The sequence below is a fragment of the Neocloeon triangulifer genome, unplaced genomic scaffold (genome assembly GCF_031216515.1).
Source record: "Neocloeon triangulifer isolate White Clay Creek 2 clone unplaced genomic scaffold, ASM3121651v1 ptg000022l, whole genome shotgun sequence".
Classification (NCBI taxonomy): Eukaryota; Metazoa; Arthropoda; class Insecta; order Ephemeroptera; family Baetidae; genus Neocloeon; species Neocloeon triangulifer.
This window is the reverse complement of record NW_026775562.1, coordinates 5,608,455-5,635,954: the sequence shown is the minus strand read 5'-3', so window position 1 is coordinate 5,635,954 and position 27,500 is coordinate 5,608,455. Positions and strand designations below refer to the sequence as shown.

At 37.5% G+C, this 27,500-nt stretch overlaps 5 protein-coding genes across 8 annotated transcripts in view; 3 read left to right on the top strand and 2 right to left on the bottom strand.

Annotated features, from left to right (window-relative positions):
- Window positions 1-3,438, top strand: part of LOC132204847 (PDZ domain-containing RING finger protein 4) — a 43,414-nt gene extending 39,976 nt beyond the window's left edge. For both annotated transcript variants that reach the window (XM_059633678.1, XM_059633679.1), the window contains exons 4-9: window positions 433-551; window positions 981-1,401; window positions 1,847-2,044; window positions 2,207-2,493; window positions 2,752-2,863; window positions 2,981-3,438. In XM_059633678.1, coding sequence (XP_059489661.1) covers window positions 433-551; window positions 981-1,401; window positions 1,847-2,044; window positions 2,207-2,493; window positions 2,752-2,863; window positions 2,981-3,205 — 1,362 coding nt within the window. In that variant the 3' untranslated portion in view covers window positions 3,206-3,438. The remainder of the gene's footprint in view (window positions 1-432; window positions 552-980; window positions 1,402-1,846; window positions 2,045-2,206; window positions 2,494-2,751; window positions 2,864-2,980) is intronic.
- Window positions 3,439-3,472: 34 nt separating this feature from the next.
- Window positions 3,473-6,283, bottom strand: LOC132204850 (nicotinamide/nicotinic acid mononucleotide adenylyltransferase 3). Of its 3 annotated transcripts, XM_059633684.1 has the most exons (8): window positions 6,118-6,281; window positions 5,707-5,883; window positions 5,521-5,655; window positions 5,243-5,464; window positions 5,085-5,186; window positions 4,887-5,032; window positions 4,334-4,515; window positions 3,473-3,814 (listed from the first exon to the last, which is right to left on the bottom strand). In XM_059633684.1, the coding sequence occupies exons 2-8, from the start codon at window positions 5,866-5,868 to the stop codon at window positions 3,720-3,722; spliced, it is 1,044 nt and encodes a 347-aa protein (XP_059489667.1). In that variant the 5' UTR covers window positions 5,869-5,883; window positions 6,118-6,281; the 3' UTR covers window positions 3,473-3,719. The 3 variants fall into 3 exon arrangements, with proteins under 3 accessions (XP_059489667.1, XP_059489666.1, XP_059489665.1); XM_059633683.1 differs by lacking the exon at window positions 3,473-3,814 and having other exon boundaries at window positions 3,821-4,515; window positions 6,114-6,283; XM_059633682.1 differs by lacking the exon at window positions 3,473-3,814 and having other exon boundaries at window positions 3,822-4,515.
- Window positions 6,284-6,488: 205 nt separating this feature from the next.
- On the top strand, window positions 6,489-10,244 carry LOC132204849 (ras GTPase-activating protein-binding protein 2-like). The gene is made up of 8 exons (XM_059633681.1): window positions 6,489-6,614; window positions 6,799-6,901; window positions 6,958-7,258; window positions 7,315-7,401; window positions 7,484-7,688; window positions 7,740-8,003; window positions 8,077-8,342; window positions 8,581-10,244. The coding sequence occupies exons 2-8, from the start codon at window positions 6,804-6,806 to the stop codon at window positions 8,881-8,883; spliced, it is 1,524 nt and encodes a 507-aa protein (XP_059489664.1). The 5' UTR covers window positions 6,489-6,614; window positions 6,799-6,803; the 3' UTR covers window positions 8,884-10,244.
- A 203-nt stretch (window positions 10,245-10,447) lies between these two features.
- Window positions 10,448-13,965, top strand: LOC132204735 (lipid storage droplets surface-binding protein 2-like). The gene is made up of 8 exons (XM_059633451.1): window positions 10,448-10,639; window positions 11,659-11,716; window positions 12,021-12,332; window positions 12,764-12,947; window positions 13,000-13,163; window positions 13,388-13,555; window positions 13,618-13,716; window positions 13,775-13,965. Exons 2-8 carry the CDS (start codon window positions 11,660-11,662, stop codon window positions 13,838-13,840), a joined length of 1,050 nt encoding a protein of 349 aa, XP_059489434.1. The 5' UTR covers window positions 10,448-10,639; window position 11,659; the 3' UTR covers window positions 13,841-13,965.
- A 2,192-nt stretch (window positions 13,966-16,157) lies between these two features.
- On the bottom strand, window positions 16,158-26,489 carry LOC132204878 (uncharacterized). The gene is made up of 9 exons (XM_059633732.1): window positions 26,338-26,489; window positions 26,077-26,282; window positions 25,552-25,724; window positions 25,355-25,490; window positions 25,100-25,298; window positions 24,487-24,728; window positions 24,200-24,432; window positions 24,065-24,131; window positions 16,158-24,007 (listed from the first exon to the last, which is right to left on the bottom strand). The coding sequence occupies exons 1-9, from the start codon at window positions 26,376-26,378 to the stop codon at window positions 16,293-16,295; spliced, it is 9,012 nt and encodes a 3,003-aa protein (XP_059489715.1). The 5' UTR covers window positions 26,379-26,489; the 3' UTR covers window positions 16,158-16,292.
- Between the last annotated feature and the right edge of the window lie 1,011 nt (window positions 26,490-27,500).

Genomic DNA, 27,500 nt, shown 5'->3' with positions numbered 1-27,500 from the left:
TTTGGCAGGAGATTGGTTTAAATAATTGATATTGATGGAAGTTTTGCTGCATAAATTTCTGCGAAAGTAGTTTAATATTTTAATGTTAATGAATTTTGTCACTTACAATTATTCTTTTTTTTTATTCCAATTGTTGTTGCCAGAATTTAAATTTCGGACATAATTTGGCGACCATAACGGCGTTCAATCCTTTCTGCCGGCGCACGCATTATGGGATGCCATGGGAGAGAAAAAAGCGTTTCTCCCTGGCCATTGCGGCGAACAATTGTTCTCTCTTGCTCCGTTTTTTTTTTTATCCACAACGGTTGCTGCGCCACCAAATTAAAAATTCGCTGTGAAACAAACAATAAGAACAAATAAAAATTGCAGCTTTTAGCGAACATTTGATGCCACTATTATTCTCATTAATCGCTCTGTTTATTTGTTGTGCAGGACTTGGACGACTACGATTTAGTCTCAACCTCTTTCATCATCAAGAGCGGAGAGGAGGACGGAGCGGAGGAGGAAGAAGAAAAGAGCGACGAAAGCTGTGATCCAAATATAATCAATAAGTAAGACCTTTAAATTTATAAAATGGTTAATTAAAAAATCGACAATGATCCAAAAATAAGGAAATATTTTCGCAATTTAGATTTTCCTTTCTTTTTGTGGTAGAATTTCACGATTTCACAAATTTAAACTCAAATCTCCGTTTTCTAGTCTGTTTAAAAATTAACTTAAAATGTAAAGAATTTCGATTTTACTTTTAATTTAGTACAATAAAAATTTAGATTATAAATAAATTTTTTGGAAACTACAAAATTTGGACCAAATTAGGAAATAATATATCAATTTAAATGGAATTTTAACACCTAAAATATATTATGAAAAAAATTAAATTCGCCCAAGTATAAAATTATTACCTTTAATCAATTTAAAAATGAAAGAATTATTAATTAGGAAAATAAATAAATTAATTAATTCATGAATTACGTTTTTAGAAGCACTGAGAGCAAATCGGAAAAGTCGGAAGAAGCAAAGAAGCTGGCGGAGCAGAGACTAAAAATCATTGACCAGCAATTGTCGGCGCTGAGCAAAAAAATGGCCGTGATCACCCTGGACTCGACCCTGCCGTGGGCGGCGGGGGCGGCGCCAGAGGCCCCTTCTGCGATGCGGCCGTTTGGTGACTCGGAGAATGAGCACATCTACGAGACCATCTCGGAAGCATCGGACGCCGAACCCATTTACTCGTTGCCCTACGAGCCGGGCAAAAGCAAAAGCGTCAGCAGAGAGGTGTGGGTGGACGTGGAGCCGCCCAGGAAGAGTCCCTCGTCCGACAAGGAGAAGGACAGCTCCAGCGCCTACAACACCGGCGAGTCCTGCCGCAGCATCCCTCTCACCCTTGATCTCAACCAGCCAAAAGTAATTAAGCTACGATATAAAAATTAAAAATTAAATTTTTGATTCTTTGAAATTTAAATTGGGATGAAATTAACAAACATTGTTTTAGGAGAGAATTTTTAATTTAATTAATTTTAAAAACATGTTATCTATAAAATTTTAATTTTTATTTTTTATTGAAGAAAATTAACACTTAACAATTTATTAGACAAGTCAAGAGAATTTTTTGCAGTAAAATTAAATCTCTAACTGGAAATGTACCATTAATCATTAAATTTTAAATTAAGAAGAAAGTAAAAATTACAATTTTTCAACATTAAATTAAATTGAATGAATTTAATTTTTTTCTTCCAAATAATTCAATTATAAATTTAACTGTTTAATTAAAATTTTTTTGCAAAACACTTTTAACTTTAATGAAGATATTTGGTTTTTAAAGACTAATTTTATAATTATTTTTCCTCAGGCAAATGTGAGCAAATCGCCCAGCCAGCAGCACCAAAACGACAGCGGCTTTTCGTGCGACCGGTGCAGACAGTGCATGGGCCTTTCGTCGCTGGAGAGCCCTTCGAAAGAAAAGTCGAGGCAACTCAGTCAGAAAGAAGTGCCCAACACCATGTACACCAACGCCGCCAACCTGCAAAGGACCATCCAACTCCAACAGGTTAAAAATCAATAAAAAATATAAAGAAAAATTTACTCATAAATCATAAACAAAGCATGTATTCTACTGGGAATTGCAAAAATAGATAATATTTTGAATTTAAAATTTTTTAAATTTTATGAAATATCTTTTAAATATTTTAATTTAATTTTGAATCTGTAGGAAATGTTTCGACAAGCGATTACGAGCAAAAAGCAGACCAGTCCAAAGTGCCCAACCACCCCTCCCAGAAGCCAGCAGCAGCCGCTGCCACCTCGACCCACCAACCCCGTTTACTGCCCTCCAAACTTGAGCAATTACCAGTTCGTCAGCGGCTATGGAGTGGTCAGGTGCAACAGCACCGGCAGGTCAGAGCAGAGGCCGCAAGTCAAGCAGCAGGAGAAAACCAAGGTGATCGAAGAGGAGCCGGTCATGATTTGGAAGGTCAAGAGAAAAGCTGACGGAACTAGGTGAGAAAAATTCGTAATTGGAAAACATTACTTTTTTTCTAAAATGAAGGATTGAATTATTTCTATAATATGAAAAGGTTTTACAAAATTTTATTCAAACAATCCAAAATATTCAAATGCCGGAATTTTTTAAATGAATTTTTTTTATATATATGAATTTTACCTTGGTCAGAAATAAATAATTAAAAAAGTTTTAAAGACATTTATATCATATAACTTTTGAATTTGGTACTAAAATTCATAATCCCTTTTTTGCAGGTACATAACTCGCAGGCCAGTCAGAAATAAAATTCTGCAGGAAAGAGCACACAAGATCTCAGAGGAAAGGGCAGGACTGACAACCGATGACGACACCATGTCTGAATTAAAGGTAATCTAAATGTTTTTTTCCTGATTTCCAGGAATAAATAATTATCAAATTTGTAATAAATATTTTAAATACAATTCAAATCAATCAGAAATAATTTTTTGTAATTTGTGTGTTCAGATTGGGCGCTACTGGAACAAAGAGGAGCGGAAGAAGCACCTCGAGCGGGCCAAGGAGCGGCGGAAGCGCCAGGAAGCTGTGATCCGGGAAAAGGAGGAGGCCAAACAGGGCAAGAGCAAAACGTGTTCGGCGCCCAAGAGACGTGAACAGCAAACCCGATGTCCACCCACGGCAGTGATCGGCTGCAACAAGATGGGCGGAATCCTCTCTGTGACCACTGTGTAGACGAAAGAATGTATTCGTGGCAAGACTCGATAATTATAAATGTGACGAAGAGGGACTGACGTAGGAAAAAAAACAAGATGTTTCCTTTGCACTTTCAAATAGGATAAAATACACACCAGTGTTTATTTTTAAATGGAGAAAAAATATGAATTAATGTGCAAATTTAGTGAACGAACCAGTGAGCTTTGTTGATCAGAAATAAAAACCTATGGAAGTATAGTAATCTGCAACAATTTGGTATTTTGATTTTTTTTTAAATCAAACAAATTTGTAAGTTATTTTTTTATTTTTATTCTTTGTCAGGCCTGCTGATATACATACATTTAAAATCTAGTTTCATCAATTTGTAAATGACTTTTGAGACCAATCAATTTTTCCAGAAATGAGCCATCAAAACTACGACAACTACGTCACATGCTGAAGCAGCCAAAATCGGAAAATAAAAAGGAACACAGAGTTGAAATTTGATTAATCACTCTGGCTACACGGGCGCATGATATTTACACAGAAATTATTACACATAATCAATGGGGTTGTTGTTTTTCTTGCATTCACTGATGACCTTGACATAGTCCCTAAGACTGCTCATGCATGGGACTCGGTCAGAACCTGCAAACAAACAGAAAAGAACGACCTAATCAAGAAAGGGCAAAAGGGAAAAACATGCAGAAAATAATCGAGTTTGATTTTGTGCGGAAATATCTAAGCATGCCGTATCAAAAGTGTCTCACTTTGGCACACACACACTGTATACATCACGGGCAAAAACTCATCACACGCTGGTGTAAAAGTCGAGAAGTTTGGAAGCTACGTTTTTTCAATTCGGAGAGAGGAAGGCTTTTGATTTTTCAGTGCCTAATTTTTAACTTTAGACATTTGACAGAGGCACTTCTTTGCTTGAAACTGGTGCGTTTTTTTTTTTTAGCAGACAAACCATCTAAAAAGTTCTCTAGTTTTCTAATTTTTAAATTCAAATCAGTCTAAATCTACCGCGAGTTAAAATTTGGCACTGCAATTTGCAATTTTTTTTTTAAACAGTGGTTTCTTTATCGCTGATGACTTTGATGCCATCTTTGGTGATTTGGATCTGAACTTTGGTTTCGTGCTGTGCAGCGGCTGGGTGGTCACCTGTTACGACCTCCTCCTTGCTGGTCACTTTGATCGCCTGACCGGGCAGCGCCTTTTCGATCAGCAAAGTTGGCGGCCGACGATTGCCGGCCAACTTGTTCAGGTCGTTGACGAAACTGGGCGACGACGACTCCATGAGCACGTCGTTCGGTGACGGCGTCGGAAACAAACTCGTGTACTTACTGCGATCCATTTAAAAAAAAAATATTGGCAGCACAAAAAGAAATGTTCATTTTGCATTAGCAGAAATTTAAATAAAAAGTAATTAATGTTTTATTTTTACAAATTCTTTCCCAAAATTGGGATCCTGTGAGGAGCTTAATTTCATTTAAATTGAGTAATTAAGTTAAAAGTAATGAGTTAATAAATTTTCTATTTTTTCGTGATTCCGATCTTAATTGGAGTCAAATTGGTGTTTATGAGTTTAAAAAATGTAGTATTTTTAATCATTTAAAATTCATTTAGAGATCAAACCTTTTTCAATTCAAATTACTTATCACATTGTTCATCATTTTGTAGTTTTAAAACCAAAATTTCAGTCAACCGAACTCACTATGTATTATTGTTGTAGGTCTGCAGCATGTTGATGATCTTGTCATGGACAAGATACTTGACACTGTCGCCTCGTCGAATGGCCCTGCGCACCTTGGTCGAGCTGATGTTGTTGGCTATCCACTCCTTAGCCACCACTATATTTGACTAAAATCCCAATCATAGTCAAATTGCTAATTATTAAAAAAAAAAATCGTACCTGATATTTGTTCATGAGATCATTTTCGTAGATTAGATTGTGCGGGTCGCAACCATCTCTGTGCACAACCACCACTCCGAACTGTCCGAGAATTTCTTCAACCTTAAAAAAAGCAATTTTAATCATACAATTTTCTTTTTTAATTGGCCAATCCGAACGTGTTCGTTTTTCCAAAGTCCAGGTTTGATGAAAGTCTCGAACATGTCGGCTCCGCACAGTAGTTTGACCTGGACCTCTCCATCCAAAGCTGCCGTAATTGCAGAGGTGGTCATCCAGGAGGGGTGCTCCTGGTCTGATATTCGCTGCTTCTTCGGACCATTTTTCAACGGACTAGAGTTTTTGGCGTTCAGATTTGCTGTCGGAATGGCATTCAGGCAATTCTAAACCAAAAAAAAATCAGTATTGAACCAATTTTTGCAAATAAAATCCTGCTGACTTGGTGATGTTGGAGAACTTTGACCGTGTATTGCCACTCGGACTGCTGACACTCCCAGTCGGACACTCGGATCCAGTCAGAGTCACTCGCACTCACCCGCAACATCTCCAGTCTGTCCTCGATTTTCGCAAGATCCTGGAATTTCCCATTAATTTGTGTTTGATTAAAATTTATAACAAAACATGCCTCCTTTCCGTAACCGTCGTGAACAGGCGAGACGACGCCGCCGATAGTTTCAAACCCTTGCCTTCTCAGGGTGTCCCTGGCGACCTCGAACATGCGAAAGTGCATCACGGTCGGAGGGTTGAAGGAGCCGCAGGCAACCAGGAACACCTTGGCCGCCGTCATGTCGCTGAAAGTTTTCTGTGAAAGGAATTGCGTGTTAAAATAAGTGGCAAAGGTGAAGAAGGTCACTGCAGTCGAGAAAAGCAGGCGAACAAACAATATTATACGTTCGTGCCTGACACTCGAGAGAATTCTTATCGATTGGGGCGGCGAACGAGTTTTGCAAAGTATCTTGCAATACTACGATTGCGCCTTAGACTTTTGATTTTTTGCGAAATTAAGATTTAAAGTAGTGAAAACAAACTTACTTACTCGATTAGAGGGCCAATTCGTTAATGATTATTAGTTTCCTCGCATCAAAGAGAACCAAAATTCGCTGACCATGCAAAAGACAAAGAGAGGGCGAGACAAAAATCAAAACAACCCTTTTTCCCTCTCTGGTCTCTGCGAGTTCTGCATCTGCATATTCTGCGAGAGATACCATTAATAGAAAATAAGTTCCGCCGCCATCTTGAAAAATCTCAATAAAGAAAGCGCGAAAAAGTTCAGTGTTGCAACAATCAGAATCCAAGAATTTAACATGGCTGCAACAATGAAATTCGAATATTGCGCGGCTCGTATCGGTTCAAGATGGCCGCCGCCATATAGGCCAATCAGATGCTGCACACCGATGACGTCACGATCAAATCGCTCGCTGATTGGTCGTCGCGGGACTCAGCTGTTGATGTTAGGATTTCGGCGTCCATCATTATTTCTTGTTTATCAACACTGAATTTTCGTCTTTCGCGACCCCTGTTGCCATCAAAAAGGTAAATTCTCCGTCAATTCCTGGACAGTCTTGTTCGGTATAAAAAATGCGATCCGAGGGTGCATAAATCGCCGCTAATTGTTCGAAATTCGGCGAAATACCGGCCAATCAAAGTTGCACGCCGCCCCGGCACGCTGCTTTTTCCCTCTCAAAGTCTCGTTCTCACGCAAATTTTCCGTCCGCAGAAGGAATGGTAATGGAGGAAACACCAAGTCCCCACGTGGTCGGACGGGAATTCGTCCGGCAGTACTACACACTGCTCAACCAGGCGCCGATGCATCTTCACCGGTATGATTTACACAGAAAATTTTCCACTCCCGATTTCATCATCTCTTCTTGTTCAGGTTTTACAACGAGAATTCCTCGTTCGTCCACGGAGGACTGGACACGCCGAACCGCGAGACGAAGCCGGTCATCGGCCAGCGGCAGATCCACCACCGCATCCAGCAGCTTGAGTTCAACGACTGCCACGCCAAGATCCGGCAGGTCGACTCGCAGGCCACCCTGGGCAACGGGGTCGTCGTGCAGGTCACCGGTGAACTCTCCAACAACGGCGAGCCCATGCGTCGCTTCACCCAGACCTTCGTGCTGGCCCAGCAGTCGCCCAAAAAGTACTACGTCCACAATGACATCTTCCGTTACCAGGTAAAATTGCAAAATTTCAACTTGAGAAGGAAAATATTGATCCAATTAATTTGCAGGATGAAATGATCAATGACGAGGAGTCTGACATTGGACTCAAGGACGTTGACGACGAAACGGAAACTTCTAGTCAAGCTCGAAATCAGGTTCGTTATCAAAGAAAATCTTCAAATATTTTTGGAAGATGTAAGAATATTTTTTTTATAAAAATTCAATTTTTAATTTCAGCCTCCATCAAACTTGCCTAATTTTTATCCATCCGGCACGCAACTGATCAATGGCACCGTCGAAACCATCAACCCGACCCCTCTGGCAACAACCCGGATTGAAGAAAATGAAAAGCCGCGGCCCAAGCCCAAAGTCGAACCGCCTCAGGAAGAGAAGAACCCGGAACCGCCTGCACCTGTCGCCGAAATCATTCCCGCCGAACCAGGTTTGATTCCCAAAGGTCAGAGTCGTGTTGAGACGATTTTGAAAATTCCAGCGAGCAAAGGTCCGAAGACGTACGCCACTTTGGTCAAGTCGGGCAGCCAAGTGCCGACCTCGTTTGCCAACATCATGTCTGCGGCGGCGCAAACCCTGCCGGTGGTCGACGTCGACTCGTATCCACCCATTCAGGGTAGACCACCCGCAGGTCAACAGCAGCAGGGGGGCAAAACGCAGCCGCCGAAGACCGCTCAGGCGCCGTCGAGCCAACAACCGCCCAAGGTCAAGGGAAAAGCTCCTGAGGAAAGGAAGGAACCTGCAGGTATAAAATTTAAATCAAACGGAATAAGATGAAAAAAATATTTGATAAAATTGCTAAATTATAATATTTTCAGAGGGTGAAAAGCGGCGTCTGTCCGGCTCAGGAGGGCCTCCTCCGACTGCCCCCTATCCGGACGCTCAGCAGATTTTCGTCGGAAACGTTCCCCTGAGTGCGTCTGAGCAGGACATCAAGGAGATTTTCTCTAAGTTCGGAACCGTCGTCGATCTGCGTCTGAACTGCAAAGCTCCGGCAAAGGGTCAGCCAGGCAAGATCTTCCCCAAGTACGGATTTGTCATCTTCAGCGATCCGGCCGCCGTTAAGCTCTGTCTGCAGTCCAAGGTGATCAAAGTTCCCAAAAACAATTGCAGAAGAAATACGAAATAGTTTAACAATTCTGGAAGTATTTGGGAGATTTTTTGGATAAATTGAAACAGATGCAATTTTAAGCTCAAAAAGACTGGCAAATTTAATTTGTGTTGAAATTTATTTGAGAAATCACCTAAAATTTATCAAAATAAACATCGATTTTCAAAATAGTAAATTTTTTCCAATGAATAATAAAACAATCCAATTTCAGCCAATCACAATGCCATCTGACCCGACGCACAACCTGAACATCGAGGAGAAGCGGAACCGATTCCGTTCGGGCGACGACAGACCCCCCGGAGGTTTCCGAGGCAGCATGAACCGTGGCAGCGGCAACTCGGGCCCCGGGGGTCCCATGAACATGCGACGGGGCAACGAGGGCGGCGGTCGCGGCCGAGGAGGCGGCAGGGGGATGAGCAACTTTGACAGCAACAAGCAGGGCACCGGCTTCAAGGACTTCAAGGTTGGCGGCGGCGGCAACGGCAACAACACTTCTTTCGCAAGCCGGCGTTGAATTTTCATCGGCGGCCGTTTTTAAAGAAAAAAAATATACCTTCATTCCTGCCTTATTATCTTTAGAGATGATAGACACAGTACACTAATTTTTCTACACTTTAATGGCTCTCAAATCTGATTTTTTTTTCATATATCATCAGCGAAAAGAAAGAAATGTTAAGTTGGTTCATTATTAGGACATGTGATAATATTCCTTTGACTTTTAGCCACTTTTTTATTAATTAATTTTGATTTTTAAACGACGAGAGCCACCGAAATCCACAAGTTGTTTAATCTCGGAAACACTCGATTGATCTTGTTGAGCCAAAAAGGGTTCGTTTTAGCATTTTAATATCATTTTGTCATCACGCCCATCATTCTTTGTTCAGTTAAAAACTTCTTAGTGACTATTTTGATCACAGGCTCATTTAATTTGTGTTCATTGTTTACGTTTAAGGTACCATAGGTATGTCCACGTTCAAAAATAATTTATTGAAGCGAGATTTTTTTTTTAATATTTTTAACTGATTCTTCTCCGCACTGGCATTTTCTCGTTGGCCATTTTTAGACACTGAACAATAATAAAAATGATGAAAAAAAAATTAATAATAATTTCCACGGGTAGCGACACCCGAGAAAAATAATTAACAGTAGGTATAGAGACCAATCTGCAGGCGCAGGAAATCTTTTTAATTCTTGTGTGTCAAGAATGCGATTAATAAGTATGGATTTGAATTTTTTAATTCCATCGTCTGTACTAAGAACTTATCATGTGTATTGACAGAAAAAATAAGATCGAAAAACTACTTCCTTGTGAGCTCAATAGCAATTAACACGTTTGATTCTTTGTGATTGTCTTTTGAAAATGATATCATTATTATTTTTTCTTGTATCGCAATGTGCGATGTCAAGTTCAATTAACTCGGGGCCGGTTAAAAAGGCCCCTTAAAAATACTAAATTTAAGTTTCATCAGTGTGAGAGTGAAAGAGACGAATTAGCTAATTGTGTGAAATTCAAAGATGAATGAAAAAAAAACTACAATATCAAGGTTTAAAGAAAAAAAAATCAATGAATCAGAAAAACAATAAGAGTGGAGGATGTTAATTAATCCTGACGCTCCCAAAGCAATGTGTAATTCCTTTAAGAATCGAGCTTTTGCCGAATTTTTTTTCTATAAAAATACCAACTAAGTGCTTTTAAGTGTTAATTTGTGTACTTAACAAGAGTAACTTTTTCATTGGTTGGAATTCGAAGGTGATTATCAATTATTGTTTTTCATGTAAGACCAAAAAATAAACACGAGAAATCGGAAATTTTTAATTCAACTGACTTTTTTAAATTTGTCAAAAAAATAATAATAAACTCTGAGTTTAATTTAATCGAGTTGTTTCATAATTATCCAATTACCCAATTTTACCCAAAATAAATAGAAAAAAAAAATATTGTGGTTATTAAAAGATGCATTTTGGGAGATGCACTGGAGAGGCCGCCCCGAATGCATTCGCTGCACTTCGGAGGTCAATCGACTGACAGAAGAGGGCACGCATTTCCCCCTCTCTTATGAATCATGTGCTTGTGTGTGGACCGATGAGTAGGTTTTGGAGTGGAAAATTGGAATCATCCAGAAAGGTCCTGTTTTCGTCCCGACCGACACGTAGGCCCTTTAAATTTTAGAATCAGTTGAGCTGCTTTTGCCGGACTGCAGAGTCGCTCGAGTTGTCGCTCTAATTGTCCGAATTTTAATTCAGCTTTTCGTTGCAGAAGAAACTTGTTGGTGAGTTTTCAGACTTTTTATAGGAGGCCGCTCCTAGCTTTCCATTATAATTCAAATAATATACTAGCTATTTTTCATATATTTGAATCTTTGTTCTTATAAATATTAGATATTTAGGCAATTTACTCTTTTAATTTTTAACATCATAATTATGATGATCGATGTATATAATTTAAATTTATTTCTTGGCCGAGGGCAAGCCCTGTTGACTTGCGTGGCCTTTGTTGGCTTTGTCAGCCGCCGATATGCGGCGTCAATTAACATTAAATAAATTTTTTATTGTATATTAATACAATAAAACTTTTGACTTGAATGGAAAAAGCTAATAACCAATTGATCAGCGAAATTGATAAAAAGAAAAAAATATATGATGTATTTCTTCTTTCTTCTAAATAATCTTCTAATATTATTCTAAATATGGATCTCATAGATACCGTATGTGACAGTATTAAAAAAAAATATTTGATTTACATATTTTTCAATTAATGAATACTAATATTAATAATTAAATTTCATTTTTTTTATATTTTTAAAAATAAATATTTTCTCATATTACTTTGGTCAAAATTGTGGATTATTTTACCATTTTTACCCTTTCACATCAGTAAATATTTTTTAGAATTATATTTATTAAATTATTTTTGCATAACTTAAGATTTAATTTTTTAATTAACCAGAATTAGAATTTTTTTGGATTTTTAAATATTCAATATTGCTTTTTTTACTGCAGTTTAATTTTTTTTCTTTTCGATTTTTTATTTTTGTATGGATTCCTCTTTCTCCTTTTATAGACGTAGTGCTTACAATTAGAGAGCTTCCTTTTGTGCATGTCTGGAAATAAAATGAGCACAAAATAGGCATGGGTGTGACATAACAATAATCGTGGTTATGAAAGAAGTCAGTCGCAGTGTTGGTCAGAGAATGCTCGGAACGCAATTCTGGAGTGCAAAGTCCGCGAGATAATATTTACACAAAAAGTTTGATCATTTTTGACATTCGTGTGATTTTTCTAATTCCAGCATGTACAGAACGATGCAGGCAACGCAGGATAATAACGAGCAGACTGAAAACCAACAGGTACAATTTTTTACATTGAACCCAAATTAAAATTATTTAGAATCTCTCCGAAAAAAAAGTCATTGCAATTTTTTCATTGATATATTTGTAAATTTTTCATTTAATTTTTAGGTTTTTAATTTCCAAATTTATTTGCAATTCTTAATTTTTGAATCAATTAATCCAATTTTGAAATGGCTTCAATTATTGCTACACAAATTTTCTATTATTTAATTATAAATCTTATTTTGTATTTTTTATTTTTCAAAAAATTTAAAAAAATTTAGTTTTAATCAATTTTAAATCTAAATAATTTCCCCTGAAGATTGTTGGTGAGAATGAGCAAAATTTGGGCAGCCTGCACTTGGCGTGCGTGGACAAAGTGTCCAAGTTGCCGGTGGTCGAGGCGCTGACGCATCAGACCATCGAGGCGTACGACAAGGTCAAGGGGTCAAGCGGCGTTGCTAACTGGACCCTGTCAACGGCCGAGTCGACCGTGGCCACCGTGGCCAAGTTGGCTGAGCAGGCGGCCAGCAAACTGCCGCAGGGGCCGATCCAGGCCGTCGACCGCACCATCTGCTCCGGACTGGCGCTCGTCGAGGACAAGGTGCCCATCATCAAGGAACAACCTGGAGAGGTACTTATTTTTATTCAATGTAATAAAATAATAAAATATTCAGTTCCATTTTTTATTTTTCATATAAAATTTCAATTAATTCCAAAAGACTAAAAAAAATAAAAAAAATGCAATAATAATTGAAAGATTTTTACTTCAATGAAGTTCAATTTGGAAGTAAAATTTAATAACAAATGCAAAATTGCAATTTAATTTTCTCTCAAAAATTTCTGGAATCCATTAAAAGTTATTAAAAATTCATATTTTTATAATATTTTAACCACTTTCTTAAAGTCTTTTATAAAGACATAATGAAAAAAATTTAATGCTCGCATTTTAAAATTTTATATAAAATTCACACCATCATCTAGTTTTCTTTTGGAAATTATAAAAACAAAATGCATAAACTGCAAATTTAATGAGATCAAACAAATCTGTCCATATTTTTTTAGATCTACGAGCAAGCCATGGAAAAAGTGTCCGCCGCGAAGAACTACAGCTGGAACAAGGCGAACGACATGTTGTCCACCAAGTGGGGCACCATCGCCCTGAGCGGTTTCGACACCACCACCGGCCTGATCAACAAGTACCTCGACTACTACATGCCCCCTGAAGAGGGAGAAGTCGACGCCCCAGGTATTAATTCGCATCTCATCAGTTGAAAATTTTTCTCAATTCTTCTCTCCAGTTGAGGACCTGAGCGTGGACAAAGTTGGTCACTCCCTGCAAACTGTGGGTCAGTTGTCCGGAAAGGTTCGCAGCCGAGTGTACAGGGCCGTGGTGCACCAAATGCAGGGCATCAAACAGCAGAGCGAGCACTCCATTGGCCAGATGAACCAACTGCTCAACTTGGTATTTTTTAAATCTTGTTCGACTTAGATTTTCTTAAAAACATTTTTATTAAGTCAAAATTTGATTGTATAAAAAAATTGTAAAAATAAGACTTTTTACTAGAAATTTTCAATTTTTAGTTTTTTTTTTTTTAACTCAATTATTCGCAGATTCGTCTATTTTTGTTTTTAGAATTTTTAATGTTTTGTTATATTTTCTATATATTTGATCTAATTTTTTTGCAGATTCCAAAGAAAGCTGAGGCCGAAGAGGAGGCGCGAAAACTGGCGCACGGAGTTTCAACCTTTCTGGCCAGTGTCCCTGAGAAGGTGGAGCACCTGATGCCCGCCACCCTGGTTGCCCAGGTCAAGCAGGCCCAGACCTACGCCCATCAAATGTACGAGGGACTAATGGTGCGTCAAAACTTAAAATAATTAAAATATTTTTTTCTAAATTTTTATTTTTACACTTACAGAGCTGCACTTTGAGGGATGTGACTGACTCTGTAAAGGAACAGGCGGGAAAAGTGCAGACTGCCCTGAACGATCTCAGCACTTTCTCAGGCCAGATCATGGTAAAAAATTTCTATTAAATAAAAATGAACCATATCTAAACATTTGTCTGCTTTTCAGGAAACGTTTGTGGCGAAAAACAAGGAGATTACCGAGACTGGCGAAGACGTGCCAAAGGAGAATTAAATACTGAAATTCTGAAGAAAATATGTGTTCAAAAACCTCATTTTAACATTTTAAATTCTGCCCGAGATGTAACCGTATAATTTTTAAAGATTTTCTAAAATAAACTTTGCATTCGTTTAAACTCACTTCAACCTTCATTTCCACAGTAATCATCAAATTATGCTTTTGTACTCAATGATAAGGATTGATGATTTAAAAACTTAATTTGAATAATTTGAAAAAATTTATTATTTACTGAGACTGTCGCACAAAAGTAAAAATCAAAATTTCTCTGTTTCCGCCGTCTACAAAGAAGACCATGACCATTATTCATTATATGCTTATAATTTTTTATTGTTAAAAAAATCTATTTGACCTCTAAATTAATTTCTCCAAAAAAAAATATATTCAGATTGTTAGTTATTTTTTTCATGGACGATATGCGCAAAAATTCGGATTTTTTTATTTTAAAATCAAACTTAATTTTACAAAGAACCATTATTAATTACTAGCTCATTTCCTTTCCCAGGAATTTGGCAAATCAAAATTATTTAATTTTCATTAATTTTATTTGATCCCCAAAAATTTAAATTCTAAATTTTACTTCAATTTCATTTTCTCAGAATTAATTATTTATTAAGAATAAAAAATTTATAATTTACAACTTCGCGCCTTAAACTTGCATACAATCGCAAACATTGCTCAGGCAAAGCGTGAGCAGATACAAATTTTTGTATGTGCGCAAACTACCTGGAGATTTTTTAAATGGTGCCTTCGGCTCGCGGGGCGGCTCGTTTTCAAATATGTAAACAAAAGTGCTTTGATTTGTTTTCGTTATGAACGCCACAGGTTTTGTTTTGTGCCCGGTCAGAGTTTGACATTTAATATGTTTTGTGCGGTTTTATCGCTGATTTATTCCGCGAAAATGAGCAAGAAAGGGTGGAATAGTGAGGCCAAAGTTCCCTGAAAAGGTAAACGCTCAAAAGTGAAGTGAAAATCCCCGCGAAATGACAGAAATACCAGGTGCGAGTGCCGCGAGGAATTCGGTCCTCGATTGTTTGATCACTTATTCGTAAAACGGATCGATCGGCTGTTTATGTTGACTGGAGGACGGAAATTAAAATCATGCTTGAAAAAGAATACATAGGACACGAAATCGACAATTTTTACGTCTTTTTAGGTGAGCTGAGATTTATTATTATTACTCTATTGAGATGCAAGTTAAAATTATGATTACTATAAATTTTCACCTTATATATCAGTTCTAAAAGAAATAAAAAAATTATTTTTATATTTAGCAACAGATTATTTCTCACAAAAAAATCTTAAATGCACATGTCACACGGATGAATTTTTTATTTTTTAATTTAAATTAAATTTTATGTGCCTAGGAATTCATAATCTTAAAGATATAATAATGTTTAACTATGTAATCACAATATATCCTTTTTACAGAAAGCATCATTAAATGAAATTGGGAAGCTGCAAAGACCAATAAATTTTATAAATTGAGGTGTTTTGTGATTTTGACTTTAAATCTGAAATAATTTTGTGGTAGAATTTCACGATCGAGGGTTGATTCATGGTGATTTAAATTTAAAATATTTTTAAAAATATTTGTACTAATTTTTGTCAAAATGTTTTCGCAGCTCATGAATTATGGCTGCAGCCCGCAGCCGAAACATGTAGAGCAGGATATTGTTTTTTCTGAAACAATAAACAACTCAAAAAAACCCATCGAGGAAAAGCCGATTTTAAACTGAAATAATTGATTGATCGAAAGTTTTTTTTTTATATTTTCAACTATATTATTATTATTTCAATTTAATATGTTCAATACTATTTTAAGCTAGGTTGAAATTATGAAAATTTGTTTTTCCAATAGGTACCAAAACAAAATGTCAACTGTTATTTATGATCACAAAATTTATAATTTTTAAACTTACACATTTTTCTTTGTGTGTGATTGCTTGCTCTTCAATTTTTTATGGAATTACCATAAAAACTGAAGACTAGTAACAACTGATAGTGAACTGATTATTATTATTTTTTTTATTCAACCCAAAAAAATTTTTAATGACATTAGAGTCATGAAAATGTGCGTAGAATATACGTTGTATTAGTTATTATTTAATACGAAAAATATTTTTACGAAAAATAATGAATAAAAAGTCATCATTTTTGAAGACATTTTAAGACTAATTGTAAGGAAAAAGTACTTTAAAGTCTTTATTAAAATATGAATTTTTTCACCTGGGTTGTACTCAATTTTTTTATTTTATGAAATATTTTAAATATAATATTTAGAATAAATAATTTATTGCGAATTATATATGTTTCCCAAATTTTGTTTATTTAATCATATGACGTGCTAAACAGATAACACAGAACTTATAAGATACATACATACAAATTAATTTTATATTTAACTACTTATAAAAATAAAAATAAAACATATATGATAATTCTCATTTTACAAGCTACTCAATTCGTCCAAGGCACACTGCCCATTTAAGTCTCTTATTTCGAGGTCAGCCTCATAATTAACCAATATTTGCACAACACCCCAATGCTTTTTCCTTGCTGCTATTAAAATGGGAGTTTCTGCTCTTGCATTTGTCACATTTAAATTTATTCGGACGTCCTTGACCAAAGCCAAGACGCACTTATCACTTCCTTTTTCAGCTGCTAAATAGAGAGGTGTTTGCCCATGATCGTCTTTCGCATTGCAATCTACACCCTCTTCCAGGAGCATCTTTGTTGCTTCTTCTTGTCCATTGTTTGCAGCCAGATGAAGCGGAGTCAGGTTCTGAACGCACGGAATATCAAACTTAGCACCCTTTTCTTTTAGTCGTTGAATAGATCTGGTCAGGCCGTGGGCAGCAGCTATATGGAGGGGGGTAAAACCTATAAAGTTTTCATGTATAGCAGGCAAGGACACTCTCAAATTTACGTCTGCGTGTTCACTTTCAATAAATGCATAGGCTGCGTCCTCTTGGTCACGTGTCAGTGCCAAGTGGACTGGCGCCATTCCATACATATGATCGCGTATGTTGACGTTGACGTTTGGCTCCGAAACCAAGAGCTTTATGCATTCAAGGTTCCCTGATACGAGCACTCTGTGCAGAGCTGTTCTACCAAAATTGTCTTGCAAGTTAATTTCAGCGTTGTTTTTCAGCAATATCGTTATGGCGTCGTAGAGACCACACGCTGCTGCATAGTGCAAAGAAGTCATGCCGTCCGGATCGGTTGCGTCGACTTCAACCCCAGGATGTTGCAGAAGGATTTTCATCAGTTTGTGGTTGTTTGCAACCGTGCTTATGGTCAGAGCCGTCGCGCAAGACTTATTTCGTTTGTTAACGTCGGCACCTCTTTCTAAAATAGCCCTGGTTGCTGTTTCAAACTCACAGCTAGCTGCTGTGCCTAAAGGCGTCAAATAGTTGATATCGTTCAATTTTCCATTGAAGTACACTAAACGCGAAACATCGTCTCCGTCAATGTCCACCGCACTCAAATCAGCGCCGCTATCAACCCCAGGTCGACGCATTTCTTCGTTTGAAAAATATGCTGCCAAAGTGAGAGGCGTGTTATAATCATTATCGAGTGCGTTGACGTCTGCTCCCTTAGAAAGAAGAAATTTAATCATAGTGACGTGACCTCTGAAAGCAGCCCAATGAAGAGCCGTTCTACCGTTTTCGCCTTTCTTTTCTACGCTGAAGCCATTTAAACCTATCAAATATTTGACATTTTCAAATTTTCCATTAATGCACGCTAAATGCAATGCATCGTTTCCCTCACTATTAACCGCACTCAAATCGGCGCCCCTATCCACCAAATATCGACACATTTTTTCATTCGAAAAATAAGCTGCCAAAGTGAAAGGCGTTTCATTAAAGTCGGCTCTAACGTTGATGTCTAGTCCGTTGGAAATAAGTAATTCGGCCACAGCATGGTGACCTTTTTGAGCAGCATAATGAAGAGCAGTTTTTCCGTTTTTGCCTTTCATTCCTAGGTCGAAGCTATTTAAACCCAGCAAATACTGGACATTCTCCAATTTTCCATTGCAGCATGCTAAACGCAAAGCATCGTTTCCATCAATGTCCACCGCACTCAAATCAGCGCCGCTAACCACCAAAAGTTGACACATATCTTCATTTGCTATATAAGCTGACCAATTGAGAGGCGTTTCATTATTATCGTCACGTGCATTGACGTCTGCTCCTTTTGAAAGAAGAAATTCGGCCACATCAATGTTATCTCTTAAAGCAGCAAAATGAAGGGCAGTTTTTCCGTTTTTGCCTTTTTTTCCTAGGTCGAAGCCATTTAAACCCAGCAAATACTGGACACTCTCAAATTTTCCATTGAAGCACGCTAAATGCAAAGCATCGTTTCCGCCACTGTTAACCGCACTCAAATCAGCGCCGCTCTCCACCATAAGTTGACACATTTTTTCATTAGATATAAAAGCTGCGTAAGTGAGAGGCGTTTCATTATCATCGTCGCGTGCGTTGACATCTGCTCCCTTTGAAAGAAGAAATTCGGCCACAGCAATGTGACCTCTTGAAGCAGCATTATGAAGGGCAGTTTTTCCGTTTTTGCCTTTCTTTCCTAGGCAGAAGCCATTTAAACCCAGCAAATACTGAACATTCTCCAATTTTCCATTGAGGCACGCTAACTGCAAAACATCCTTTCCGTCACGGTTCACCGCATTCAAATCAGCGCCCTTATTCACCAAAAGTCGACACATTTTTTCATTTGAAAAAGAGGCTGCGTATATGAGAGGCGTTTCAATATTATCGTCGCGTGCGTTGACATCTGCTTCCTTTGAAAGAAGAAATTCGGCCACAGCAATGTGATCTCTTATAGCAGCATAATGGAGTGCAGTTTTTCCGTTTTTGCCTTTCTTTCCTAGGCTGAAGCCATTTAAACCCAGCAAATACTGAACATTCTCCAATTTTCCATTGAAGCACGCAAAATGAAAAGCATCATCTCCGTCACTGTCCACCGCACTCAAATCAGCACCCCTATCCACCAAAAGTTGACACATTTTTTCATTAGATATATAAGCTGCGACAGCTGCGTAAGTGAGAGGAGTTGCATTATCATCGTCGCGTGCGTTGACGTCTGCTCCCTTTAAAAGAAGAAATTCAGCCACAGCAATGTGACCTTTTAAAGCAGCAATATGAAGGGCAGTTTGTCCGTGCTTGCATTTCTTTCCTAGGCTGAATCCATCATTCAAACTCAGAAAATACTGGACATTCTCCAATCTTCCATAAATGCACGCTAAATGCAAAGCATCGTTTCCATCATTGTCAACCGCACTCAAATCGGCGCCCTTATTCACCAAAAGTCGACACATTATTTCATCTGGAGAAGAAGCTGCTAAATTGAGAGGCGTTTCATTATTATCGTCACGTGCGTTTATGTCTGCTCCCATTGAAAGAAGAAATTTGGCCACATGTAAGTGACCTTTTTGAGCTGCCCAATGAAGAGCAGTTTTTTCGTGTTTGCCTTTCTCTCCTAGGCCGAAGCCATTTAAAGCCAGCAAATACTGTACAGTCTCCAATTTTCCATTTAAGCACGATAATTGCAAAGCATCGGCTCCTTCACTGTCCACCACTCTCAAATCCCCGCTGCTATAAACCCAATGACGATGCATTTCTTCGATTGAAAAATGCGCTGCCAAATTGAGAGGCGTGTCATAATCATTATCGAGTGCATTGACATCTGCTTTTTTTGAAAGAAGAAATTTAACCACAGTGACGTGACCATTTTTTGCAGCCCAATGAAGAGCCGTTCTACCGTTTTCGCCTTTCTTTTCTACGCTGAAGCCATTTAAACCCAGCAAATATTTGACATTTTCAAATTTCCCATTGAGGCACGCTAAATGCAAAGCGTCGTTTCCGTCATTGTGTACCGCACTCAAATCGGCGCCCATATCCACCAAATATCGACACATTTTTTCATCCGAAAAATAAGCTGCCAAAGTGAAAGGCGTTTCATTAAAGTCGGCTCTAACGTTGATGTCTAGTTCGTTGGAAAGAAGTAATTCGGCTACAGCATGGTGACCTTTTTGAGCAGCATAATGAAGAGCAGTTTTTCCATTTTTGCCTTTCATTCCTAGGTCGAAGCTATTTAAACTCAGCAAATACTGGACATTCTCAAATTTTCCATTGAAGCACGCTAAATGCAAAGCATCGTTTCCGCCACTGTTAACCGCACTCAAATCAGCATCGTTCTTCACCAAAAGTTGACACATTTCTTTATTTGAATAACAAGCTGCGTAAGTGAGAGGCGTTTCGTTTTTATCATCGCGTGCGTTGACGTCTGCTCCATTTGAAAGAAGAAATTCGGCCACAGCAATGTGACCCCTTATAGCAGCATAATGAAGAGAAGTTTTTCCGTTTTTGCTCTTCTTTCCAAGGCTGAAGCCCTTTATGCCCAGCAAATAATGAATATTCTCCAATTGTCCAACGATGCACGCTAAATGCAAAACATCGTTTCCGTCACTGTCGACCGCACTCAAATCAGCGCCCCTATCCACCAATAGTCGACACATTCTCATATTTTGTGAAGTGGCTGCCAAAATGAGAGTCGTTTTATTATCATCGTCACGTGCATTGACGTCTGCTCCTTTTGAAAGAAGAAATTCGGCCACATCAATGTTATCTCTTATAGCAGCCCAATGAAGGGCAGTTTTTCCGTTTTTGCCTTTCTTTCCTAGGTCAAAGCCATTTAAACCCAGCAAATACTGGACATTCTCAAATTTTCCATTGAAGCACGCTAAATGCAAAGCATCGTTTCCGCCACTGTTAACCGCACTCAAATCAGCGCCGCTCTCCACCATAAGTTGACACATTTTTTCATTAGATATAAAAGCTGCGTAAGTGAGAGGAGTTGCATTATCATCGTCGCGTGCGTTGACGTCTGCTCCCTTTGAAAGAAGAAATTCAGCTACAGCAATGTGACCTCTTGAAGCAGCATTATGAAGGGCAGTTTTTCCGTTTTTGCCTTTCTTTCCTACGCTGACACCATCTATACACAGCAAATACTGGATATTCTCCAATTGTCCATTGAAGCACTCTATATGCAAAATATCATCTCCGTTACGGTCCACCGCACTCAAATCAGCACCGCTATCAACCAACAGTCGAAACATTTCTTTTGAAAAAGAAGCTGCGTAAAATAGAGGTGTATCATTATTATTGTCGCGTGCGTTGACGTCTGCTCCCTTTGAAAGAAGAAATTCGGCGACAGCAATGTTACCTCTTATAGCAGCATAATGAAGGGATGTTTGTCCGTTTAACGCTATCTTTCGTATGCTGCTACCATTTATACCCAGCAAATATTTGACATTCTCCAATTTTCCAGTAATGCACGCTAAATGCAAAGCATCGTTTCCGTCACTGTCAACCGCACTCAATTCAGCGCCCCTATCCACCAAAAGTCGACACATTTCTTCATTTGCAGAAGCAGCTGCCAAATTGAGAGGCGTTTCATTACTATCGTCGCGTGCGTTGATGTCCGCTTCCTTTGAAAGAAGAAATTCGACCACATCAATGTGACCCTTTCTAGCTGCATTATGAAGGGCAGTTTTTCCATTTTTTCCTTTCTTTTCTAGGCTGAAGCCATTTAAACTCAGCAAATACTTGACATTCTCCAATTTTCCATTGATGCACGCTAAATGCAATGCATCGTTTCCCTCACTATTAACCGCACTCAAATCAGCGCCGTTATCCACAATAATTCGACACATTGCATTTGAAAAAGTAGCTGCTAAAGTGAGAGGTGTTTCATTATTATCATCGCGTGCGTTGACATCTGCTCCCTTTGAAAGAAGAAATTTAGCCACAGCTATGTGACTACTTAAAGCAGCATAATGAAGAGCAACTTTTCCGTTGTTACCTCTGTTTTCTAGGCTGAAGCCATTTGAACCCAGCAAATACTGGACATTCTCCAATTTTCCAGTGAAGCAAGCTATATGCAAAGCATTATTCCCGTTTCTGTCCACCGCACTCGAATCAGCGCCCCTACCCACCAAAAATCGACACATTTTTTCATTTGTAAAATACGTTGATATAGTAAGAGGCGTTTGATTATCATCATCGCGTGCGTTTATGTCTGCTCCCTTTGAAAGAAGAAAATCGGCCACAGCAATGTACCCTCTTAGAGCAGCATAATGAAGGGCAGTTTTTCCGTTTGAACCTTTCTTTTCCAGGATGAAGCCATTTAAACCCAGCAAATACTGGACATTCTCCAATTTTCCATTGAAGCACGCTAAATGCAATGCATCGTTTCCCTCTCTATTAACCGCACTCAAATCAGCACCGTTCTTCACCAAAAGTTGACACATTTCTTTATTTGAAAAACAAGCTGCGTAAGTGAGAGCCGTTGCAATTTTATCGTCGCGTGCGTTGATGTCTGCTTCCTTTGAAAGAAGAAATTCGGCCAAAGCAATGTTATCTCTCATACCAGCATAATGAAGAGCAGTTCTTCCTTTGTTACCTTTCTTTTCTAGGCTGAAGCCATTTAAACCCAGTAAATACTGGACATTCTCCAATTTTCCACTTTTGCACGCTAAATGCAAAGCATCGTCTCCGTTACTGTCCATCGCACTCAAATCAGCGTTATTTTCCACCAAGATTTGAATAATTTCCCTGCTTGAATTTTTAGCTGCTAAAATGAGAGGCGTATCACCGTTTTCGTCCTGCTTGTTTACTTCACCCTTGAGCAGCGATTTTAATTTTGGTTTTAACTCGAAAAGAATGTTGTTTAGCATTTCTCCTAAAATTCTATGTACAGCTAAATTGTGGCTTTGGATTAAAAAACTCGTCAAATTATCTCGAAAAGGGCCATTTTTAGAAACACAACTGTCGATGAAAATTCGGCACTGTCTTAAGTTGATGTTTTGGAATATTGGAATGGAAGATTTAAATTCATTTTCTATTTCGTGAATGAAACGCTGAGCAACGAGGAATTCAGCAAACGTTTGATGAACGAATCGTATTGTCTCTATTTGCATTGATGCGATGCCGGTGTTGTTGATTAAATTGATGTCGTTTGGCAGAGGAATTAACTTGTCATTTAGGAGAAATCTTAGTGAAACGTCCTGCAAGATTGTAATTCGCTTGTCAATCTCATATTCTTTGGGGTTCCTGTTCTCCTTTGCAGTTTGTAACGCTTCCCCTACTTTTTTTTTAATTACTGTCTCATAGATGCTGAATATATCTTGAAATGATTCAAGCTTCACGTCACTTATCAGTGTTAAATGGAACGGATTCTTAAGGATATCAGTAAATCCATTATGTTTGAAGATTTCAATTATTTTTTCACATTCTTTTGGAAGCTTGCCTAATTTCTCAAGAAGTTCAATTTGTTCTCCCCTCTCAAGAGGTTTTATTTCTATCTTCCTTGTAGACAGCCATTCTAGAGACTTTAAAATGGCCTCGGCTTCCTCGGGCCTGGTTGCGATCACCAGTGGCATCTGCATTTCAGTCAAATCTTTGATCAGCTGCATCACTTTAGCACGGTAATCAGGGCAAATTTCATCAAAACCGTCCAGAAATACTATCCCCTTTTCTACTAGTGTCTTCATATCGTAGTTCACATGATATGATACGGATATTATATTCACAATATTTGGGTACCGTTCCTTGTGAAAATACCCGTAAAGTTGCTGAAGTTGGATGGTAAAGACCTTTTTGTTGAGCTGATGTCTGTTTAGATAACTCGCAATTTCGAGGAGCATTGTTGACTTTCCTGAACCGGGTAGCGAGGATAAAAGCCACACGCAGTAATCATTCTTTTCAGAACCCAAAAACTGGCGCTTCATCATCTGTTTCAATTCGTCAAACGCCAGCAATATTTCCTCACTAGGCCCATGCATTTTAAGTGACGTTGATATATCTTGTTCCATTGAACTTAAACATACTTCATTTTCAATTTCATTTTTTGCATCTGTTGTTGAGACGCAATTTGAAATTATCAAAGTCAATCTAGGTGCAACAAATGTTATTGGCCACATGGGTATATCAACCAGGAAAGGTAGCGTGGACACGATTTGCGGAATTACGTCACCACGCGGCTTATGAGCATAATTACGAACGAGGTCAAGGGCCAGCTCCTGAATAGAGGTTCCATTTCTCCACTGGGGATTCTCAAAGAGATGGATCAATAGTTCAACAGAACCTATGCAGAATGATTGTTTGGTTCAAAAAGTAATTTAATTAATTTAATCTAACTCACCTTTCCCTTTTAATATGCAAACGAAGCATCCGCTATGATTCGTGGCCCAGATATTAAACTTTTGATCCTACAAACCGAATTAGTAATATTAGCATGTCATTTCATATACATAATAAGGTATATTGCCAGACATACTCCAACATGATCTGTCTCATTAGTTGTTTCGTCTACGAAGAAGAATATTTTTGGTCGTCCAATCCACATTTCATTTGATGGGCCGACGAATCTGTAGACTATATCACCTAATTTCATTGTTTTTCCTCCAATTGATGCGAATATTTCGCTTTTCTGTTTATCAACAAGGTATAGCCTCGCAAAAACGCACATCATAACGCAACCGATATTAGTTTGCTGTTGCCCATTGTTTACTGCGTAGTAAAGATTCTATGAAACTTGATCAAATTAATAGCAGTTGATCGTACTTGTGTTAAAAAACGCATCCAAGCTTTGATTAGGGACGGGAATTGTGTCAAATTCTAAGCTCTGCCGAAGTGCCTTTTCCACGCCGATTGTGTGGTTTTCTGCTCCTAAAATGTAAGCCACTTTTCCTCTCACCGACTTGCAGTTCGGATGACTTGATTCCCATTTGTAAAACGGCAGTCGAGATTCATCGAAGTCTCCTTTACCTTTTGCGTCAGAGTTGCTTGGAATCTGATCACGAATTCTGTAAAAGAAAACATTTTGCACAAAATTTCATTCTTTTCATTTTGATTTCAAATTTATTATTTTTTTGACGAAATTTAAGAATTTTGTAGATTTAACAAGTTGATTTTTTCTTGAAAACTTTTTGTGAAGAAATTTTATGTGTATTCTATTTTCTCTCTTCCCAAATTTAGTTCACATTGGTTCACATTGAAGATTTTTTAATATTTGGATGGATTTGGATGATACATCTTGTTATAAGCAAGGATTTTCTTGTGGTACACTAATAAGCTTAATTTGGAAATAAAATAAATAAAAGCAGCACAGAAGAACCACCATATTGATTAAAAATCTATAAAATTTAAAGGTTTCGTTAATATTTAGACATTTTACTTGCTGATCCAAAACTTTTCGTGCACTGTGTATTTGATCTCGGGAGATTGTCCGTCAATATAAATTTTATAAGAAATTTTTTCTTGGACTTTGGTCAAGAAAACCTCTATCAACGTGTCTTTTGTGAGCCCGTCTAGCGCTCCACATAATTCTTGTACCAGCCAAGTTCCATTCTGAGAATTTCGAAATGCTGTCGTTGCTATATGAGATAAAATATTTATTAAGTAGAATCGTTTGTTAATAATTTGAATTCACTTTCAACTGTTGGATAGATAAGAATGAAATTATCAGCGCCAGGCAAATTCGTCAGTTGACACGCTTTTTTGTTATCGTAATTTTCAGTTTTTTGGCCGGATGAGAAGATCTTCTCTTGCAATTGGCCTCGACAACACTATCCAATGAAAGTACTTTGAATATGCAGATGCAATACATGGAAATTATTTAAGTTTTACCCCAAAAACAATTATTTTAAGGCACTTTTCTAAGTCTTTGTGGCTTTTTAACTTATCGATAACTTCTTTGGTGGTGAATGTCTCGTACGCTGTATCTACTTTGTGATCAGTATAAATCAATCCATTTTCGTCTCCGTGCGACAAAATAAAGAGCAGCAACACTGACGGTGCCTCTGGAAATTTTAAAAAATAAGCTTCGTTGAACACTACGAAACATAGACGCTTTTTTTTGCAAAATAGTTAGACTGCTTTAGATGCTTTTCTACCTTCAATAATGTGATTTTCCAGGATGAATCCTGGACAATTGAACTTTTTTTTGCAAATTTGAAAAAAAATCAATTCTCGTAACTTTAAGCTCAATTCTAAAATTTTAAAACAATTATTATTATTATTTATTCTTTTCAGTCGATACACAACAACTGTTCAAATTTATTTTTTTACTGTATTTATTTTTTAATTATATTAATTTTATTACTATTATTGTCACAGTAACAAATAAATTATAATTTGGATAAAAGCATATACCTGTGATGTTGAGGAGCTGAAAAATCTCGCTTTGGTTGGACAACAACTGAAACAAATCCCTCTTATTTTTTGACTTGAGACTCTGATACGAGCATTTTCTTTTGTTTTTAAAACTTTCTTCCAAGTTGCGCAAATCTACGTCGTTTCCATCACGAATCCAACCTGGGTCGTCTTTGAAATCGTAACTGAACACCAAAACGCAAGCGCTGCGAGAGTGAAAAATTTAATTAAATGGTCTTCGCAAATTTTGAGAGTACATACTTTTCGACGTTTTTTGTGCCAAAACGTCCAAGCAGGGGCATCTTTGAGGCTAACTTAAAACAAAATTCATCCTCCAAACCAAGCTTATGTAGCTTATTATTCTGGAGGTCCCACTTTCGCCCACGGTTGGCACGATTCAGCAAGAAAAACACTTTTATCTCTTTTATCTTATCTATCCTTACCAATATCTTAGACTTTATGAAAGAAATTGATGTTGTTGAAGTGTGACGTAACTATCCCCCCTTTTACGATCTCAGGTGTGCGAAATTCATTTTTCTGTTAAATTAAATTGCTGTAAATTGTAAATTAAATTCTCATATTAAATCTTGCCAAAAATAAATTCGAAAATTTATCCGCGAAGAGTCTAATTTAATTAATTTATTTTTTTTACCTATCTGTTCCAATGCTACATCACATTGGTTACAGTTCAATTTTTGAACTAAATTATGAAAAAAAAATTAATGGACAACACTACACCACCGAAAGCAAAAATTTTAGTTGCAAAGTGTCTTTATTGATTGTATCAGAAGGCAATTACTGCCCAGGTACATCATACAAACATTCAAATAAAATTATCAATTTACAAAATTTTACTTATACTGTCACGACCACAAAGTAGGTTAATTTATTCCTTTTACAGTTTTTAGTCAGAAAAATCAATTTAATGATTTATGTGTAATATTCCATATTCCTTTCGACCGCCCTGAGTGAGCCATTTAGAATGTAAGCTAATTTATTTGTTATTTGTTTATTCTTCTCGGTCAATACAAAAATTTCAATTAAAAATATTAGCTTCTATTTAATACCAAAATTGAATTATCACGAATTCTGAAAAGTAAAATTTACAAATAAATTTAAATAATCAATTCACAATTTTCTAAATTTTAAAATTCCAAAATTTATCTTACAACAAATTCCAAAACTGAAAATTTAAAAAAATTTCATCTTGAATTTTAAAATATTTTTGCAGTATATGATATTTGTTGTTTACTTCAGTTTAAGTGTTCAAGAAAAATGTAATCTATTCCGTACCAAGAATTGTCAGGTTATTAGAATCCATCAAAAGATTTCTTTTTCAGTATTGTTTTGGACACTTTGGGTGGAGTAGGACTGTTCACAGACGTCAGACAGGAAGAGTCCTGATTCCTGATCGTAGTTGGTGA